The 21,976-nt window shown below is 33.5% G+C and overlaps 2 protein-coding genes across 5 annotated transcripts; one reads left to right on the top strand and one right to left on the bottom strand.

The window, feature by feature from the left end:
• Window positions 1-786: 786 nt before the first annotated feature.
• Window positions 787-3,382, top strand: LOC106059029 (uncharacterized). 2 transcript variants are annotated; one of them, XM_013216554.2, is made up of 3 exons: window positions 787-909; window positions 2,252-2,524; window positions 3,156-3,382. In XM_013216554.2, the coding sequence occupies exons 1-3, from the start codon at window positions 883-885 to the stop codon at window positions 3,282-3,284; spliced, it is 429 nt and encodes a 142-aa protein (XP_013072008.1). In that variant the 5' UTR covers window positions 787-882; the 3' UTR covers window positions 3,285-3,382. The 2 variants fall into 2 exon arrangements, with proteins under 2 accessions (XP_013072008.1, XP_055893157.1); XM_056037182.1 differs by having other exon boundaries at window positions 798-909; window positions 2,256-2,524.
• On the bottom strand, window positions 3,281-21,961 carry LOC106059028 (N-acetyl-D-glucosamine kinase-like). Of its 3 annotated transcripts, none has more exons than XM_056037141.1 (11): window positions 21,832-21,961; window positions 17,491-17,548; window positions 17,181-17,265; window positions 15,700-15,798; window positions 15,365-15,506; window positions 15,153-15,263; window positions 14,892-15,004; window positions 14,348-14,435; window positions 13,891-13,991; window positions 12,589-12,667; window positions 3,281-4,966 (listed from the first exon to the last, which is right to left on the bottom strand). In XM_056037141.1, the coding sequence occupies exons 1-11, from the start codon at window positions 21,923-21,925 to the stop codon at window positions 4,779-4,781; spliced, it is 1,158 nt and encodes a 385-aa protein (XP_055893116.1). In that variant the 5' UTR covers window positions 21,926-21,961; the 3' UTR covers window positions 3,281-4,778. The 3 variants fall into 3 exon arrangements, with proteins under 3 accessions (XP_055893116.1, XP_055893124.1, XP_055893131.1); XM_056037149.1 differs by lacking the exon at window positions 21,832-21,961 and adding an exon at window positions 21,660-21,796; XM_056037156.1 differs by lacking the exon at window positions 21,832-21,961 and adding an exon at window positions 18,860-18,987.
• Between the last annotated feature and the right edge of the window lie 15 nt (window positions 21,962-21,976).

Genomic DNA, 21,976 nt, shown 5'->3' with positions numbered 1-21,976 from the left:
AGAATTTTGAGTGTATAATTTGCTTTGTTTTTAATATTAAAGAAGTATTTTTTACCTTCAAACCCCGCTAAAAGGGGTTTAAACTCAAAACTGAGTCGAAACCCATTTACCTACGCTCATAACATTTTGAGTGCGTAATTTGCTTTTTTTTTTTTTTTTTTTATATTGAAGAAGCATTTTTAGCTTCAAACTCTATTGAAGAGGAGTGGGGGGGGGGGGGATTCAACTCAAAACCCTTAGGCTACGCTCATAGAATTTTGAGTGTGTAATTTGCTTTTTTTTAATATTGAATAGAGGTTATAAAATCAAAATCTTCCTTAAATGTGCTCTTGGAATTTGGGGATAGTCGTTTCCTTTTTTTTTCTTTTTGTTTTGTTATTAGAAGAGAGAGATTTAACTGCAAAAAAACCCTGGTAAGGGGTTTTAAACTCAAAACCCCCTGATAGGGGTTTTGAACTCAAACCCCCTTGGTAGGGGGTTTTAAACTAAAAACCCCCAGGTAGGGGTTTTAAACTCAAAACCCCCTGATAGGGGTTTTAAACTCAACCCCCCTGGTAGGGGGGTTTAAACTCAAAAGTGCTGCGCTGGGGCAAGTTATGGTATAGTATTAAAATGTCACCCAAAATAAACAAAATCAAAGCAAAAAATCAATTACGGAATTCCAATGAACCCCAAGAACCCCCCCCCCCTGGCTACGCCCATAGTCTGTGGGTTTAACTTCATCAAGTGAAAGTGCACACAATGACAACAAGCGGAAATTCCCGAAACTTGTTTGGAAAGCACACAATTACAAAGAAAATTGTATATGGCAATCATAGTTTTAAATATCGCAAAGTTATCAGTGGGGACGATGAAACATTAGCTTGACAAATTACGTGAGAAATGGCCAAAAATGTTTATTCAAAGAACGTTAGTATTGTCCTTTGTAGATTACAGAAATAAGATCCTACTGTAACGTATGATAGATCTATTTTAAATGAATCAAAACCAGTACTGACACTACTGACTACATAATTATCATAATAACATATACTTCGACTTCTTAATAAAGTATTATAAAGTTATATAGATTTAGTCTTTTTGCTAGATCTTCTAGATTCTAAATACCCCATTTACATTTTAGATAAGATCTGGATGACACATTAATAACATAGCTCTCTCGGTCAAGAACATAAAAGTTTAATAAAACAAAATTAGATCTAACTTCTAAGAGATATAATCATGGAATTAGACCTAGATTGTAGTATAAGTTTTCATGAAAGCATGATCAGAGATCTAGCAAGGTTCAAACCCATCTCATGCAAAGAGCATCGTAGGCCTACCACGTTAGTGACGGTTAGTCGGTGCAATTATGTGATTCACTCTCCGTTTTAATGCACCCACACTTTTACTATAGACCAACTAAAGTTGACATAGGATTACCGTGAGATTAAAAAAAAAGTGTTATTTTTTAAAATTAGTAATCATATCTGTCTGGATGGTATCCTGTCATTCCAGCATGCTCTTCGGACTGTCGGCTGGTTCCCTGTTCCAATCCCGCCCAGTTTCCTCCCATCTCCGTCCTGCAGGAAGTTTGGGCTATGATGTAATGATCTTCACCTCTGGAAGAACGTTTGAAAGCCTACATGTCAAATTGACTTTTTAAAAATAGAATAGGGATCTATTAGATTGAAATCAGGGGTGGGCTAGCTAGGAAGGTTCTTTTATCGGTCTACATTTTGATCAAGTACCTAGTTATTCCTATTTGAAGATACATTCCTAAAAAAAAATATTTAAAATAATTTAAATCTAAAACTAAATGCATATTATAAGCCTACTAGACATAGCCTACGTATATAGACTTCACCTGTAGAAGTTACATCCAGTAGACATTGTTTGATCTTGATTTGACTTTAGAAGACCAAGTTGTTGTTTTCAATAGATAGCATCGAAGACATTATACATGATTAGGTAGAGGCCTATTTTGGAAATAATAAAACGCTCTAATCAATGTGTTACTTATGAAAGCACAGCAGCAACAATACTCTTGAATTTATTTCTGGTTCTGACAAAAAAAAGGTTTAAATATAATCCTAAGAAGACTAGACGAATCAATAAATGAATAAACAAGATATAAGGTTTAACGTAAAGTCATACATGACCTTTTTTGAAGGACCTTTCTATTGTTCATAATGTCCGTTGTATATGTATATATATTAGTAGCCTAACATGAATTACATAACGTGTACTTTACTTTGCACATATAACACAGCCAGCCAGGGACCTGGGCAGTGCTGCTATTCGGATGGGCAAACTCTACAGCACATTGCCCTACTGCCTGAGAAAACTGCCAGAGAACCAGCCCCGCAACCGCCAAGAGTACATGATCCGAAAATGGATGAACCCCGGCGAGATCGAGGTCTACTTTGACGGCTCCAACAAATTCCTGTACGAGGCCAAGACCATGGCGCAGCAATTGGAAGAGATCAAACAACAAAGACAGAAAATCATCAGCACGTGCCAGGAGCAGACGAAGTACCTCAGGGTAGGATCATGTTAATTATTGTTTCACTAGTGAGGGTTTACTTGACTCTTTTAAGTTAACGTTTATTCTCAAAGGCCCAAATATGTACTACATATAGCTCTAATTAGTAGTCAAACTAATTACGATAGTCATGTCACTGCTATAGAAGGCAGATGTTTCATTTTCTAGTAGCATATAATCCAACTAAAGGCTTGGCGGAAACATACTAGCCGGGGAGTTAGGGGCTATATGACAAGTATGTGAAATAAATGAACGCCACCCTATCACGGCGCCGATGTCTTGTAACATTACAGAAAATGAGGATGATGTTCTGTGTTAGAGTTATTCTTCCCTGTCGTTGTTTTAAAAAAAATGGAGAGTGGAGAGACCAATAGCGCGTTTGCAAGTCACGTGTCTGTAGGCCTACGACGTGTCAGCCATTGGTCTCCACTGCCCACAGGTTGCCACGTCCCTGGACTGTGTTGAGGACCTCTATTAGGAGTGGTCTCAGCGACGTGAAATACTGCAGTCCTTCTTCATCTTCGGATTCGAAGACAAACCTTGTATATAAAAAAAACTCAAAATGAATGTTTCCTTTTATAATTTCTAAATTCTATGTCTATATTATATGACTTGTTTGTCTTGTCTCCAGGCATTGATTGAAGACAAACCTCCAGCACCAGTGATGGACCTGGTCAACATGAGACAGAGATATGACAGAGCTGTACAGCAAACATCAAAACAATACAGAAAACAAACTAAGAACTCAACCACAGGTTAAATGTTTTTTCAGACGAAGTCTGATCAAGTATTTATTTACTTTAACCTTATGTATATATATTTATTAATTTTTTCAGAATAAAATTATAGATAAGGCTACTTCTCTTGTATTTTTTAATGGGAATTTAAAACATTTTTTAAAACTTCCCAATCAAAATGAAACACTTAAAACTTCAATTCAATAAAAATTGAAGAATTAACTTTTACAATTTAACTAATATATACAACTAATGGAATGATATGAATGTAAATAGTGGCCATGTGCTATTTGCTTCAGACTATCACAATAACCACCAGTTTAAACCCTGCCTGCTGCCCACCCTTACTGTCCTACAAAACTTTTTGGCTAGGACTTCATTTCAGAAGTCAGAAACTCATAAAATTATTTTTAAAAAAAAATAGCAGATGTTATATTCAAGTCTGTCAACCTAACACTGAACTCAATACTAGTTCATATTTCATAAATGAAAATCTTTGTCAAAAAATTTATTACAAATTACAGGTTATAAAAAATTAAATTCTTAAATTATCCAGCAAATGTTTTAGAAATAAAATATGTAATATATTCAATTAATTTCACAGAGAACTGAAAACAAATTGAACTGCTCATGCATCAGTGGGGCCAAAACGACTGAGCATCATGTCATTGACCTGCTAGAGTTGCTCTGTGACAATGACATTCAAAACCTAAATATTTATTAATCGAAATTCACCAAGTCTTTGCTTAATACTTACATCACATTGAAGTAAAATATTTCAAAATTATTTTACAATTAAAAGCCAAAATTGGATTAGAATAAATGCAAGCGAATTTTTACTTAGATGGGGGGGGGGGGGGGAAAGAAGGCTGTCCTCAAAAGGACCAAAGAGATTTATATTGCAGATGAAATACAATTAACTTTTGTTTGATCAACAAAATGACCTCCTTTACTTTCCAAACAAATGCCAAACAATTTACATTTCTCAACAAATGTCAAGTACTTTTACATTAATCTACAGATGTCAGGGAATTTTACATTAATCAACACATGTCAAGTAACTCACATTTGAGAAGTTGTGAAATGTCTGTAAAATTGCAAAAAAATAAATTTCTCTCAGGATTCCAGCTCATGACCTCAGGACTTAATCACTCAGTATCCATATAACAGATCTGCCCATTGAGTGGACTTAATCACTCAGTATCCATATAACAGATCTGCTAATTGAGTGGACTTAACAACTTAGTATCCATATAACAGATCTGCCCATTGAGTGGACTTAATCACTCAGTATCCATATAACAGATCTGCTAATTGAGTGGACTTAACAACTTAGTATCCATATAACAGATCTGCCCATTGAGTGGACTTAAAATTTCTAACAAACAAATGTCATGGATATTTAAATTAAAATTCCATTTATTCCCCAAAAAAATTGCATATTATTATTCAATAAAGTTACAAATAAAACATTTTGCTCCAACACCAGACAAAAAAATGTTGTAACCAAGTATTGTCTAGGGGTTTGTAAATACTGAATGGAAAAATACTGTAGCATTGTTTGCGTAATCTAAAGGCAGGGCCTTCCCAGAAGCATGTGCACCAAGGGCTGCTGCTCCAATGCTGGCCTCTGAGTTTAATCGAAGCAATGTGACTTCATGAATATTGGTCTCGGCTAAAACTGATTTCATCTCTTTCAGAAAGCCTGAAAATATTGTTTTTACAATTATTAAAATAGTATCTAATTTTATTTTTTTTTGATTATCAGAAGTAGACAAAAATAACTAAGTAATAGTCACATTCCTATGTTTATGAATCTTTAAATGCTGCAGGTATTAACCTCAACGGAGGAAAAAAAAGATACTGAGACAAGATGGTGTATACAGGTACTATCTTATCTGAAGACCATATCTCAAATAATTATAGAATGGATATTCACATATGAAAGTCTAGTACACATGCAGCCTAAATGTAAATTCATCAACTCTACATTTGATATTTTTTTATATAATTTCTTGTAAATTTTAAACAGTTTATAACATTCATTGTTTTGATAAATTTCAATAAGTTAAAACTCCTGTTGACAAGTTTGTATCTGTTGGCATGTAGTCAATGACTAATAATACAGAAAGTACTTTACTCCCCTGAGCTTACCCAAACAACTACAGCTGATGGGTTTTATCTGCCCAGGGCCTGGTAACACGCCACCATTATTCCTATACCAAAAAAGGGAAAAGATGCTACCACTGCTGAGGGCTACAGGCCCATCTCACTCACATCTTGTGTAGGAAAGATGGCTGAAAAATGGTAAATGAGCGTTTGGTACTTTTAGAGTGCCCATCTAATAGCTCAGGAACAGGCTGGTTTCAGGGCTGGAATGTCCGCTATAGACCAAGTCAGCATCTTTGTGCAGAGCATAGCAGATGGATTCCAAAGGACCGAAAGCACTTAAAACAGGCATATGATAAAGTATGGCGGCCTGGTTTGCTTCATAAAATAAGAGCCGTTGGGGTGCAGGGACGGATATATTACTGGTTTAGAGACTTCCTTTAAGAGCGTACAATAAGAACAAGGATGTACAGAGAAGTTTCAGGAGAAATGACCCTCGAGCATGGCTTCCCCCAGGGCTCCGTCCTGTCATGCGTCCTTTTTACTGCCTTCATAAATGACCTACCGGCTCAGCTAAAATGCCAAAAGCTGCTATATGCTGATGATATTGTCCTTTGGAAATCCGGAAGGAGCGCAACCTCTATACAAAAAGTGTTGCAAGAAGATCTCCATACGCTCTGCTCATACACACCAAAACAGAGGCTAGAAATAAACACCTCCAAGACTGTCTATTCTCTGTTCATGCTCAGGACTGGCATTCTCGGGCAACCTTTCCGGTTCTCCCTTAACGGAGTGGCTCTCAGCATGGAAAAGCTACCCAAGTACCTTGGTGAAACTTTAGATCGCAAACTAAAAATGTGTGAGCACATCCAGGAAGTTGCAAGAAAGGCCTCAGGAAAACTTTGCTTGTGTGGAAGCTGGCATCTACAAAGTGGAGAGCTGAGCAGACATGCTCCGATCACTGATAGACATCCTACCTGTGCAACTTTAAGGCTCTAGGACAGCTCTTGAACAACTTGATAAAATACAGTCCCAAGCACTAAGATTGGTCTACGGAACCTTTAGGACAAGCCCAGTAAATGCGGCTGAAATAATGGTTAATGTAGGTCCACTAAACCTTTGGAGGGAAAGATCAGTACTGACTTGTTTTGAGCGGTATAAAAGGCTGGATGAATACCTCCCAGCTAGAAAACTAGTGGATGGTTGGAGATGCAGAAGACGTATCCAGATGCAGTCTTTTATGTATTATGCCACTAGACTATCTGATAAATCTGGCCTCTCCACCAACCGACAAAACATTCAACGATTTTATCCCCTCCCCCCCTTGGTGTCGCCTAACAACTCCAGACATATGCTTGAAACTAGTAGACCCTAATGCCACTAAGCTAAGTTGTTCATCTAACGACCTTCAATTTCTAGCACTGGAGACCATTAATGCCTTCAATCCAAGTGCTATTTTTGCATATAATGATGGGTCGGCATCGATAGATTCTGGAAGAGCAGGCTATGGAGCCTACATCGACTTTCTTGGCTCTTACTCAGTCAAAATCTTTGGACCATGTGGTAGTATTTGCTGTTTTGATGCAGAGACCATGGCAGTCTGTGAAGCCTTAAAAGTCATGACTCTCAACTCGGTGAGGGACATTTGAGGGCAACACAGATTGTTGTGGTTACTGACTCAAAATCTGTACTACAGGCTTTGCATAGCCCTGGACCATGGCCCCCTAATATCGACAATGTCATCATGGCTTCACACAACATAAAGCAACGCTATGGTACCCCTGTAATAATGCAGAGGGTACCGAGTCACATAGGTGTAACTGGCAACACTATTGCAGACTCCTTGACCCACCAGGGAGGGCAAATTCCACCCACTGAACAGGCTGTAAGTTTTCATCATGCCCTGGATGAAAATCAAAAAAACAGAAATGGAAAAGTGGTTTGAGTGTGTAAATGAACGTTGAATATTAGAGACTGAATGGTGTAATACTGGGTTCTTGCTTCCTGAAGTACTCTAGACACGTGACAAGACAAACACTATACGACTGACTCAAATCCGTTCAGCAGACAACATTAAGTTTATTTTACTATAATAATAATAATATACTGCACTCCTTGTTAGTGCTACAAGTCAAGAAATAATATTCCTATCCGCATAACAGCGGTATCAAAAGTATCCAATACGTTAACAACAAATCACGTCCGCATCTCAGTGGGTAACAATAAGAACAATTACTACTAGTGACACTGGAGCTTCAACTATAGATATCCATTGAAATACGAATAATACCTTAATATTCAATAAGCACATAATGAAATCAACTCTCAAATATTATTAATCAACAATGACTAGTCCATCGACTTTCATGCTATATGCATATATATACAAGTGTCCAGGAAGAAACGTCCAACCTTCCTGTACCGGGAGCAAAACCTTACTGACTTGACTTGACTGAACTCAAAGTCAACTTTTCATTCTACTTCCTGTTTTCTACATCAGGAATTCCACGTGTCTTTTAAACTATTAACATGACGTGAACTTTAGATCATGCAATGTCAACTAAGACTGTGACATTACGCCCTTTCCCTCAAAAAAAAGATTTTGTAAAAATCTTTTAAAATTTAAGTAATAATACTATTATATGTATAGTCACATCTTTTGAGAGAAAAAATAATCTATACAAATGTACAATGTGTTCTACAATCTCTTGCACATGTCTTATCATGCTATCAAAAAATTTGATGAGACTAATATATGGTCTCATTTGACCTTACAATATTTGAAAAAATATTTGTCTGTGTAGACAATACTCATAGTTGTCAACATTATTTGAAAAAGAAAGTTGTCTTGTTTTTGTTTTTTTTACACAAAATTTCAAAGTAAATTCTCAATTTATCAAAAGAATGCTTTCAATATTAATTTTACAACAGAGTGAGCAGCCATAAAATGCTCGTATACAAATATACTTAGTTTATCCCATCAGGTTACATGGTCAGATGAAAAATATTGACAGTGGTTACATGGTCAAATGAAAAAATATTGACAATGTTCTTTAAAATAAATCAATGCAAGTGAAATATCTCTATAATAAATATTTATGTTGTCTCAATGGTTTGTGTACGAGATAATGACAATGTTTTGACAATGCAACTAAATCATGAAAGTCAAGAAATTATATTCTTCAATAATGATTTATGAAGAACATGTTTAAATCATCAAAGTCATAAGCATACTAAAGCATGAAGGTCGTTATCATGATATTCATTTGGCTCATATGTGTTACTGTGAACTCAAGTTGCTTTAACATATGTATAAGTTACAATCCTCTATCAAAAAATTAGTTCACATTACACAATATCAAGTATATTACTTTGAGCCATTAATATTGCTCCAATAGTCTTCATGAATCAAGTACAATGTTCTTTCAAAAAAATCAGTGCTTACATCACATATCAAATATATTGCTTTGAGCCCTTGATAATGCTCCAATAAATTTCTCATATTAAATACTATCTTCTCAAAAAATCAGTGTCTACAACACATCATCAAATATATTACTTCACGAGCCATCAATAATGCTCCATTAGTTTCTCATATTAAATACAATCTTCTCCTCAAAAAATCAGTGATTACATCACACTTTATATATATTACTTCACGAGCCATCAATAATGCTCCAATACTTCTCATATTAAATACAATCTTCTCCTCAAAAAAATCAGTGTCTACGACACACTCTTCAAATATATTGCTTCACGAGCCATCAATAATGCTCCAATAATTTTCTCATTAAATACTATCTTCTCAAAAAATCAGTGTCTACAACACATCATCAAATATATTACTTCACGAGCCATCAATAATGCTCCATTAGTTTCTCATATTAAATACAATCTTCTCAAAAAATCAGTGATTACATCACACATCATCAAATATATTACTACATGAGCCATCAATAATGCTCCAATAATTTTCTCATATTAAATACAATCTTCTTTTCAAAAAATCATTGTTTGCATTACATATCATCAAGTGTATCGTTTCAAGCCTCGAATTAAGCTCAAATATTCTTCAAAAATGATGTGGGAAAAAATAAATTCATCAGTGAAGATCAATGTCACAATCATATCTATACAATTTACAAAGGTTATGTACATTTGAAAAGATGAAAAATACATTTCAATAAATAGTGTCACATATTCAGGTTCCAATATGACTGAGTTCTGTTCAAATGGACTCATGAAAAAATAATTTACACATATGCAAAAATTTGGACACATATGACCTTTTGAAGTGTCATGTGTACAAATACAATCAAAGTTATATGTAGAATATGGCATCAATAGATTCAATGGATGAGTAATCAATAGTGACAAGTGTTGTGTCGAAATGTATCAACACAAAATAAGTACAAGAGCTGAAAAAATGAAGCTCTAATTCAAATAGTAGCATATATATACACAATATTTCAAATATGCGATTGTAACATGTTATATATGCACTGAAAAAAGTGAAATGAAAAAAAAATTAAATTAATAAGAGAATAAAGAGATAAATTAAAGGATAAGTGACGAACACAAAAACAGTATAGATAACAATACAGTCTGCTTTAAAAGAAATCAATAAATAGAAGACTTTGACAGGAGAATCACAGATGTGTAAATACAAGACTTACACGAACAAACAATATGAATACGAAGAGAAATCACACTACGATTGTACAAACAAAACTATATACGACTAAACAAAAAATTTCTGAATGATCTAGAAGTCCCTACCGAACAAGGCTGGTCTACTCGGACCTTATTAGGACTAGGAGAACAAAAAGAAAATCCCTAAAGATACCTATCAGATGAAGTGAAATGGAACGGAACAAATAAATTGTGCCGCTTCAGTCTCAAAACATAAGACAGACCCACGCCGACCGCCCTTTAAGGTAACAAATATAAAAAATGAAAATCAATTTAATATAGTTCCAAGAGTTATCAATCACTAACTATATATAATCAACTTCAATTACTGCTATACCACAGCAAAATCAATGTACTTTATTAATCATATAAATATATTCAATCCTTAATTATAACTTACAGACTTTCTTTTGTAGACTGATGTAGATTAATCCTCTCTTGTAGCTTGTCAAATACAAATACAGCTTGAATAGTTCAATAATAATCCATGGGTAAGGTAACTAAATAATCCGATTGAGAATACACATCAATGTGAGCATCAAAGTAGTAGTAAAATAATCCAGTCATATGCCATAAGATGGCTCCAATGCTCAAGTAATGTCAAAAAATATTTCCGCTTGACCTTTACAATTAACACAAGTCCAACAGGTAATCCAAATAATCCAATAAGATAATCCAAAATGTAAGTGTAGTAATGCAGGCACGTGTTATTTCTTCGGCGTACTACGATGACCAGGAGAGCGCCAATAGGTACAAGTTAGTCCAACTTCAACGTCAAAGATCAATAATCCAAAAGTACTTGAACATTCGTATAAATAATCCAACAATACTTAAGTGGAAAACTTCAGCTTAGATAATCCAAATATGTAAAGTCTCTGAAAAATTAGAATGACCATAAGTGAACAGAGGTCTAAATGGAGGACCTTCTGTATAGCAATGTAAGGTGAAACCTTGACAATGCAAGAGCGTGTCAAACGTTGGTGACGAGCGCTCACGTGGAAACGATGTATCATCTGTCTTCAGGCGACGCCTTGAATTTTTCACCCACACAAATGTATCAGCCGTCTTCGGTTTCTGCCGATGGTGATGTCACGCCGTGCTAAATCTCAAGATGTCGACAATAGTGGAGAAATAGGCATTGACCAGGTTTAAAATATACAAGCTATTGATGTTAAGTTCGAATTGGTCAATGATAAAGTGGACTCTAGTAAATACGGGTCAGGTCAACCGGTGAAAAAGTGCAGGCTCAGGTTAGTTCAATGATGATCTACTTGAATACTTGTGACTGGTTTCGCTTGAGTGGTGTTTGAGTGTTGAGTCCGTGCGTGTCTAGAACACAACATACTGGCCACCAAAAATGTAAATGAACGTTGAATATTAGAGACTGATTGAATGGTGTAATACTGGGTTCTTGCTTCCTGAAGTACTCTAGACACGTGACAAGACAAACACTATACGACTGACTCAAATCCGTTCAGCAGACAACATTAAGTTTATTTTACTATAATAATAATAATATACTGCACTCCTTGTTAGTGCTACAAGTCAAGAAATAATAATCCTATCCGCATAACAGCGGTATCAAAAGTATCCAATACGTTAACAACAAATCACGTCCGCATCTCAGCGGGTAACAATAAGAACAATTACTACTAGTGACACTGGAGCTTCAACTATAGATATCCATTGAAATACGAATAATACCTTAATATTCAATAAGCACATAATGAAATCAACTCTCAAATATTATTAATCAACAATGACTAGTCCATCGACTTTCATGCTATATGCATATATATACAAGTGTCCAGGAAGAAACGTCCAACCTTCCTGTACCGGGAGCAAAACCTTACTGACTTGACTTGACTGAACTCAAAGTCAACTTTTCATTCTACTTCCTGTTTTCTACATCAGGAATTCCACGTGTCTTTTAAACTATTAACATGACGTGAACTTTAGATCATGCAATGTCAACTAAGACTGTGACAGAGTGCTGGGCAAGTCCCAAAAAAGCCAGTGGAGTCTGGGAGCACATGAGGTGGAGGCTGTCCAGGCCTGAGCAAGCTATTATAGCACAGTGCAGGACAGGCCATTGTCCTGTTGGCTCATATTTCTCAAGGCTATGGCCAAATTTCGATTCGATTTCCCGTGGTGGAGGCTGTCCAGGCCTGAGCAAGCTATTATAGCACAGTGCAGGACAGGCCATTGTCCTGTTGGCTCATATTTCTCAAGGCTATGGCCAAATTTCGATTCACTGTGTACCCGCTGCGGGGAAGAAGAGGAAACCGTGCCTCATATTCTGTTTGACTGTCCCAGACTTGCTGATCTCCGTCTCGACAGGTCTGGGAAACCAAAAATTCTCGACCTGTATGCACTATGCACGACAGCAGTATTTCTGTCCAGACCTTTTGCAAGAGAGGATTTAAGCCTCTCAAGCCCTCACTCAAATGGAGTTTGATGGTGATGATGGGTTTCAGAGTGCCCAGGTTATGAGCTAAATAAAGATAAAGGAGAAATAAAAGTCACCTGGTTTGAGTAGATCCCAACTTTTAAACACAGAGCCAACACACACAATAGGCAAACCTCCTTCTCTTTCTTTTAAATCCTAGGAGACAAAATAAAAAGTCAAACAATTGAAATAGATGCTACATCATGCATAAAACAAGAAACACATAAAAAATACTTTTTAAAAAAACAAAGCTTAAGTTAAGCGTAATTGTATTAATTAGTTTGGATCAGTCATGCGATTAGAAATGTTTTTACCAATTTTGTATTTGTTTAGAGCAATTTCATGCGTTGAGAAAAGGGCGAGAGGAAGAAGGGGTACGAAGGTGAATGTTACTGTTATTGCTTTTTAAATGCATTAATAAGTAAGTCAGGTAGGCTCAAGCCTCCTCAAGGGGACTAGTTCAACTTATACTAACACATCTGTCATTCTTTCCCTTGTTTGATACCAAACAAAATAATTAATGACCAATAGTTAATTAACTAATTGGTTATTATTTTTTTTTATTGATTGTTGTTTTGTCAGGTACAAGAAATAATTTTGCAAAATTTCAGCTTGATCTGAGATTGGGTGTGGGAGAAGTAGCGTGTACAAACTTTTTACAAGACAGACAGATTGAGTTGATATTTGTTAAAAAAAAAAAAACCACTATATTATGCATGAAACAATTTTTTTTTTACATAGACACTACATCATGCAATTCACATATATATTCAAATAAAACACAGCTATTTTTTTTTTTTTACTTTTTGAGAATAAAGAAAAATAGTCTCAAACTTATTCCACAGAAAAAAAATTCATGTAAATATATCACAATAGCAGTTCTTTGTAGTAGCACTAGAATACAAGGAGTTATTTTTCTCAAAATCACACTTTCAAGCGGAAATAATTTTTTAAAATATTAATTGTCTTATTTATGAAATGAAATTATATTTAAAACAAAAAATGTTCTATACCTTGATTTATAAGAAAAGGTTTGTTCTAAGAAACTCCATGAAGGTCTTAGTAAATATTTATTTTCATTTGTTTGTTTTTTTAAACACAGCTAACCGTAACAACTGGAACCCAGTAGGGCTATATCCATTAGCTACTTTTCAAGGTAGTAAAAATATAACATTAAAAAGAATCATTTAAAAATTATCAAAATATTATGATTTTGATAAGATGTGTATATTTAAACAAGACAATATTAAATTGTGGTTCATTCTCTCTTTACATTGTGCAAAAAACTTAGATACTTTTCAATGAAGGATATATTTATGTTTGAAACTTTTTGTATTGAAATAACATTAGGTAGTCATAGTGGGAGGTATACAGCTTACTTTTTCAATTTTGTTACTTATGCCATACAAATGTCTTGCTAAAATCTTGCCTGCCTCTTCAAAAATTTCACAACACAATGGATCTTTTTTTTCTAGGCCCACTGAAATATTTTTCAACAAACTAATATTAACTGGTCTGGAATAAAATAACAATAGACAATAATATAAATGAATCATTAATTTGCTCGATTTTTCAAACAAAATTATTTTACGTTGGCTTCCTTCAGTCATAGAATGACAATGGTTCATCTCGTAGAAAATAAGCAAGATGAAATCCTGGACATCATTTATGCTTGGAACAATGTTGCCCACACAGCAGCTCCCCCTCTCTATGCAGCTGATGTGTCTAAGTTCCTTTAGAAAATTATTTACCAAGTAACTAAAACGGATTAAAATAAAAAACACAGTTGACTTTAATAAATATCAGAATCAATTCTGACCTTATTTTGTGACTTACCTCTCGCCAACTCCTTACATAAACCAGAAAATTTAGCTTTGTTGAAGTTAGTGTACAGATGATCTAATAAACCACTCCTGTCTCGTATCTGATGGAGAGATAACAAGAAGTATCATTTATAAATGTATCATTTATTCATAGCAGGAATTTTCAAAACAGATCAAATTTTAAAATATCTTTCAATAATTTAGAGAAAAAAAGAAACAACAGTTGAAGTACTTTTTTCTTCTAATGCAGTAATTATGTAAAAATAAAAACAACCTACAGAAGTAAGACTTATTTCTTTTCTTCTTGTCTTAGTTTATTTTTGGTTCATGTCTTGTGTCAATTTTACACATTAGGCCAAGTGTCTATTTAATACTTTAGGCCAAGTGTCTATTTAATATTTTAGGCCAAGTGTCTATTTAATATTTTAGGCCAAGTGTATTTTTAATATTTTAGGCCAAGTGTCTATTTAATATTTTAGGCCAAGTGTCTATTTGATTCATGATCAAGTACAATGTGTTTAATAAATGTCAAAAAAAAACAACAAAACAAGACTTACATCATAATATTTGTAGATAGCATCTTTAACTGCTGTTACATCATAAGAGCAAGGAAACATACCATCTTCATGGTCAAAGAATATTTTAATGGCTTTTAGAGATATCCAGCAGGCTGAAGAAAATTATGAGATAAATGTAATATTACAGTAATCACCAAATATGAAACTGAATTAGTTTTATAAAAAAAAGGTGAGTATTCCAAAAATAGAAAAGTAATTTTATTATTGCCTTTTAGTGCTCAGAAAACATTAAGCAGGTACCTGATCCCTCATCTCCGATGAGATGACCCCAGCCTCCACATCTTGCTAGAGAACCATCTGGGTTAATCAGCTGACAATTGGATCCAGTTCCTGCAATCAACACTACACCACCTGAAATATATAATACCATAAAATTGTGATTTGTCTAGATATTGATTTTACACCTGGAGGTCATTAGTCAAGATAGAAGAAAAAAAAAGGTGCATATTTACCATTTGGCAAGGCTGCAGCTAAAACAGACTGTGTGTCACTGCCTACAAAGTAATGCCTTGCAAGGTTAGGATAATGAGTTCTAAGATATTCTTTAATCTCCGACTGAACAGACTTTTCATCACCACCACTAAGGCTCATACCCTGGGGGAAAAAACATATGGATGGTATTGTTGTTTTTAGATGAAGTAAATTTAAAAAGAGTGAAGCACAGGCTATGAATTTGAAATAATAATTGAAAATATAAACATTTAACAACAGGAGATAATAAAACTTGGGGGGAAAAAAGATAAATAGTAATGAAAAAAAAAATAAAAGATTAAGTTAAGCAGCTTACAAGAGCTTCCAGGGTTACACTTGTGGGTAAATCTGCTTTCACTAATGCCTCTTGCACCAAAGCATTAATCCTTTTTAAACATTCCTCCACACCTATTAACTAGAAGTGAACAGAAAAATGAAACATTTACTTTTACCCAAACATTTTAGTATCAGTATAGACAGGGATTGAAATATATATGAGAATAAAACATAAAAAAGAAGTAATGTTCTCTTTCAGACCTTGAAATCTATAAAGCAGATGATGTTAAGGTCATCTGTTTCTTTGGTGGTGATGAAAAGTCTGTTCAGTCGGAGATTAAAGAATATCTTAGAACTCATTATCCTAACCTTGCAAGGCATTACTTTGTAGGCAGTGACACAGTCTGTTTTAGTTGCAGCCTTGCCAAATGGTAAATAAACACCTTTTTTTTTCTTCTATCTTGACTAATGAGCAAGGTGTCATGTGGTCAGAACAACGACCCACTGCCTTAGCTTTCCCTAACTACAGTAAAGTACCCATTAGAGTCAAGTGGACTCAGGGGCACCCTAAAAACCCTGAAATCCAAAATTAAAGCCTTAGCTGAGATTTGAACCAAGGACCCCAGGTTCGGAAGCCAAGCCCTTAACCGCCTTAACCCCTCAGCCACTGTGCCCCTATATGTCAATGTCAAAACCAATCACATGGTAATGAAAGCCAAATCTAGGATATTTTTCTTCCCTAAAAGCCTTTCAAATTCTATAATATTAATTTTTATTTCAAATAAAACCAAGTCTTGACTTTTTTCCAAATCAAACCAAAATGTGAAAACTATTTTCATTATTGTCTAAAATGTTTGTTTTTTTTAATTTTATTTTATTAAGTACAGGCATCTCTTCAAAGATGACAATAATGTCCAGCTTTTCAATTAATGACTAGTTCTTTTCAGGTGGGTAACATATAAAATTGAACATTTTCCAAAGAATGTAAGCTAATGGAATTTTTTTTTATTGTTATTTAACAGTCACAGGCTAGAAGATGTTTGCCATAGTTTTTAAAATATGTGCATAAAACAGAACTTGTATTGAAATAGAAGCTCCAAATATGTTTGATAAGCTACAATCAAATCTAATGTTTGATGCACTATGTCTGGAGAATGCATTTTTGCCACTGTCAAGAGTCAAGAAAACAGAACATTGCTAGATCCCAGTGGACAGATGCCAGGGTATAAATAAAACAGACAGCAGTGAACTCATCTCTGATTTTTTATAGAAGTCAAATGTTGCATAATAACAAATAGCAAAGAATGATTCTATGAAATCAGTTACAAGATCACATTCTTCTAGCATAAAATGTGTTAAAGCATAGCTAATGAACTTATTAAATGTTTATGTAAAATGTTATTTTTTATTTATATTTATTAAACTGAACGAAGTTAATAAAGATAAATGTTAATACCATTTCTACCTCCTTTTCCTAACTCCTATAGTATGTATATATAAAAAATTATAATAATTACTTACATATTGATTAGTACCACTTCCATAACTTGAAGACAAAATTTTACCATCACTGTTAACCAATACAAATTTTGTATTTGATGCCCCTCTGAAATGGATTAAACATTTACACATATTCTTTTCAAATATTTTCATGACATTAAATTGTTTCTAGAAAGATTTTATTTTAAAAAATTAATAAAAAATTAAAAATATGAAAAAAAAAAAAAAACAACTCTGTGTTGACAAGCATTATTGCTTTAAAGCAATTAAAAACTATTGTTGGGAAGAAAGATCTAGCTTAACAATATTATAATAGACCATAGTTACTTACCCTTCCACTCCACCATACAGAACAATATTATCACAAGACATTATTACAACACTTAGACCTGTCAAAAGTACAACTATGAAAATATATTTGAATCAAGCAAAATACTTTTCAGTAAATATATTTAAATTGTGCTACATCGCCAATATAAATCCTTATTTTGGTTTTGGAACAATCTACAACATTATTAAATCTAATTTTTTTGTTGAAAAATTTGCTTTGCATTACAAGTATTTTAATCTGACCAGAGCTGGAAACTGAAATTTTATATGCTCATTATCTAAACTAAGGGCCAGAGATTCTCTAAAATAATTTTCTGTCAATATCAGAACACTAATTAATCTGTGTTTTGTTTTTAAGTTTCCTATTTATCATTTCAATTTTGTGTAAGATAAAATAATCAAAATTTGTATTGTATTGAAACCTGATGAGAAATCAGCTGTAGTTAGGGTTAGAAAGAACTACTCCCTGGCGTGGGGAAGATAAAAGAGGAGAGAAATACTAGATGATTGAAAGGTGTGAGAGGCACTACATGTCATAGATAAAACACTTTTGGTGTAAGATGTATTATTTCTATATCACACTAGACTAGTTAAGTCTTTAGTTTAAAAATAGAAACATTTCAATCTCATAAATAACGAAAAATATAATTAAAAAAATAAAAAACTAAGGTAAAGAACCATGCACTTACAACTATATCTCTTAATAATGTAGAAATTTCCTTTAACCGATATCAAAATAACTAATTAATTACCAATAATTAATTGACTAATTGGTTAATGTTTTAATTTATTCATGTTTTGTTAGGTACAATATATAATTGTTTTATTAAAGTTTCAACTTGATCTGAGAAAGGGTATGGAAGAAAGAATTTGTTCAATTATCTAAAATGACAAAACCCTAAAAATGTAGCCCTATCTGAAGGATTAGTTTCCCTTGCTGGTATCATTATGAAACAAAATAATTGTCTTGTCTATGCCAACAAATAATTGTACAACGTTTCAACTTGATTCGAGAATGGGTGTGAGAGAAATAACAAATAGAAATATTTGACCAGACAGAGAGAGTTGATATAAGCTTTGTAAAAAGAACAATTACACATTAAAAAATAGGGGCTGACAAACACCTGTATGCCCAAAAGAGAATAAGGCCTTACAAAGGCAACTGGTAGAGGCATATTGGACTTGATTTTTGTCTTGTGTCAAATGCACACACTAAACAGGAGTTTCAACTTGCTGTCTATGAATTTTCTGCTGCCTCCTTTGGTCTGTCCATTTTTAAAAAATAGAAGAAGTCCCCAGTTGGAACTAACCCATTTCCACAAATCAATAAGAATGGCCATCTCCATAATGTTGTTGACCACTTTACCTACCTGGGCAGCAGTGCCCGATGATGTGCCACTGCTCAGAGAAATAGACAACTGTCTCGCTAAGGCCAACAGTGCTTTTGGTTGCCTTAAACTGAGAATATAGCGGAACAGGTCTCTTCTCCTAGCAACAAAAATCAATGTTTATAAAGCAATGGTTCTCACCACACTTTTATATGGCTCTGAGCACTTTATCGAAGGCATTTAAAGCTCCTCGAATGCATCCAACAAAGGTGTTTTCACTCCATAATGGGCAAACGCTGGCAAGACTACATTACAAATAAATATGCTCTGCTGGAGGCCAGTGTGGACAATATAGAAGCACTAATTACCATTCGACAGCTTTGCTGGGTCTGACACTTATCCTGCATGGGAGATGACCGCATGCTAAAGGGTTCTTTTTGTCAAGCTTAAAGGAGCAATGTGTACCAGAGGTGCCCACTTAACTGCTATAAAGATCAATTCAGGCGCCATTTCACCCTCACTTGCTTAAAGGAAAGTAGATGGCAACTGAAAAAAAAAGTTGGAGAGTTCTCACAAAGACTGCAGGACACACATTTAAGACCCAAAGAAAAGCCCTTTAATTACTGAAGATAGGTGCAGAAGAGGAAAAGAAACCTTACATAGACCATGGGCAGATAACTGCTTTATCTGCATTAAAATGCAAAAAAATATGCAGGTTGCAACTGGGTTTGCATAGTCATGTGAAAAAATGTAACTGGACTGATCCTTAAAAAATTAATCTTCTGAGACATTGCCATTATTATTAAAAATTATAATCTAGTTTTAGTTTAGACTAGTTTAGAAGACTTTCTTAAGACCTTGGGTTTAAGTCAAGTAGAGGCTAGTCTTAGATTCAAATTCAAATAGTCGAATGCGTACACCGGTGACCGTACTGTTTCAGTGTGTATTATAAGTATATTTATTATACCTGTACACAGTTACTATAACTTTAAGTATAACAGAAAACATCTACTGTGTAACTGTAAGTAGTGTAAGTCACTGTAAGTTCATATAAAAGTACTAGACTAGCTGCACGTAGGTACTTCGATAAACTGACCTAGATCCATTTTTTTATCTCCCAAAAAAATGGCTGAAAAGAGTGTCAGCACATTTTACCCTTTTTTTAGGGGTGGTCATTTCCATCAAAGTTTTAGCACATTGTATTTGATTTCAAGACTAATTGTGATTACTTTTTGTTAACATAAGATATCAGAGATCATCTTTATTTGCTTTTGAAGCCAATCTGTTAAATTTTTCTTAACAAAAGTTTATGTGAATGTTGACATTTTTACAGCTTTTTTCCTATTAAAGATACAACAATGCTGTTTGCTACAATAATTTATCATATTATGAAATTTGTATATTTCAAACTTCATTAAATTCTGTTGGCGCACTTTAAAGATATTTGATATTAAAATTAACAAAGACAAAGAAGGGTAAAATTATTTTTTTTAAATAAAATAAAAGTGTTTATAGATACAACAATCTCACTAATTCTATTGAATTTAGCCTGTTAATCTATATCTATGTGCTAAGTTTGAACTTTGTAGCTTGGCGCACTCTTTAGATATTAATTTTCAAAGTTGATGGTTAAAATCTTTTTTTTAGTAACAACCAACACTCTGATTTACTGGAAATGGTCATTTTCTGTCTATTCCGTCCTAATTTTAGAAGCACACATAGGAATTTTTAATTTAGATTAACTTTTATAATGTTTAAATGCTAGATTATGGAGAGGGAATGTGTATTTATTATAATGACTTTGTAATGCGCAAATTTTAAAGTAAAAATTTATATTTTTAAATAATATTAAATCTTTTTTCATATTTTAGCTCTGTGAACTATTAATTAATTATTTTTTCTTCGTGTGTTGTTTTTTCTATTAGTATACATGTAAATTAATAGTTAATAAATGAGTAGATTATATTTTTAAAATGATGAGCTTTTACTGCACAAAAATTCATGTAAAAAATCTTTTTAACAACTTCTAAAAAAAATCGCAAGGTTTTTTTTTTATTTTATTGTCCGATTCAAGAAATTTTTCATTTATAATATATTTTTAAAGCATTCAAATTCAGGCATTTTAAAATGATTAATTGCCAGTGCTCTACAAAAAGGTTTAAACTGTTTTTTTAATGAAGTTTATAGTCATTAAATTTTAGCAAATATTTTTCTGCGCAGTGCTATTTTTATTTACAATTTATAAAAATTATTTATATCTGATGCATATAAATAGCTATTTAAATACAGTATAATTATAATTAAACAAAATAAAACACATTACTGATATCTGATTTGTTTTTTTTGTGATTTTTGGGCTCATATGATGACAAAATCACATACATTTTTATTTTTTGTTGAATGCTTTTTATATGTTAATTCACTTTTTTTTCAAAGATTTTATTGCCAAGTCTTATTTTTTAAATTTATTTTAACAGAATACAGGTTAATGAAAAAGATTGTGAAGTTTCAACCCCATATCTTTAAGACTTTTTATAATCAAATAATGCAGTTAATTAAACTTCAACTGTCACTTGTTTAGGTCAGAGATTTTTTTTTTGCTTTACAAAGGACAAAGTAAAGGCTAATTTTTGTCCACAAAGAATGTAATTACTTCCCTCACAATTAACTCATAAAAAATAAAATTGGTATCATTGGAAAGCCTTTCTCAAGTTCTATCTTAGACTATCTAACTAAGTAGCCTTAGTAGGTAATTAGGTTCCATAGCATTGTCACTCTCACATTCACATCATTCATTCATTGTGATCATTTTCAAATCATTTTGAAATTTTTATCGAAGTACCTGTGTTAGTGTGTAGTGTAGTACTAGAAACTATTCACTATTCTATTATCTAGGCCAGGTTGAAGTTCTATTACTAAATTAAATGTCCCTGGCTCCAGCAGAGGTCTATACAAATTAATATATAATCTAGATCTACTCTATGACAATAAGAATGATAAACTACACAGCCTACCTATTCGCGTGTTGACAAGCTGTGAGAAAAAAATAAAACTAGAAGAAAGGGGCGGATACCCCCGTTTAGTGACACAAATAGTAACACAGATCATGTGGATTTTATTAGACCAATCGTTTCTTCGCTTAAGACGCCATCTTATTTT

Source organism: Biomphalaria glabrata, chromosome 1, assembly GCF_947242115.1.
Source record: "Biomphalaria glabrata chromosome 1, xgBioGlab47.1, whole genome shotgun sequence".
Classification (NCBI taxonomy): Eukaryota; Metazoa; Mollusca; class Gastropoda; family Planorbidae; genus Biomphalaria; species Biomphalaria glabrata.
Note: the sequence above shows the minus strand (reverse complement) of the source record. Positions and strands in the feature narration are given on the sequence as shown.

Coding starts and splice junctions, on each gene's coding strand:
- LOC106059029 (XM_013216554.2), top strand. CDS start 883: ATGGCCAAAAATGTTTATTCAAAGAAC. Junction 910..2,251: donor AAAATGTTTATTCAAAGAAC/GTTAGTATTGTC, acceptor CATATAACACAG/CCAGCCAGGGACCTGGGCAG. Junction 2,525..3,155: donor AGCAGACGAAGTACCTCAGG/GTAGGATCATGT, acceptor TCTTGTCTCCAG/GCATTGATTGAAGACAAACC.
- LOC106059028 (XM_056037141.1), bottom strand. CDS start 21,925: ATGATCTGTGTTACTATTTGTGTCACTAAACGGGGGTATCCGCCCCTT. Junction 15,507..15,699: donor GTGTAACCCTGGAAGCTCTT/GTAAGCTGCTTA, acceptor TTTTTCCCCCAG/GGTATGAGCCTTAGTGGTGG. Junction 15,264..15,364: donor AGCTGCAGCCTTGCCAAATG/GTAAATATGCAC, acceptor TATATATTTCAG/GTGGTGTAGTGTTGATTGCA.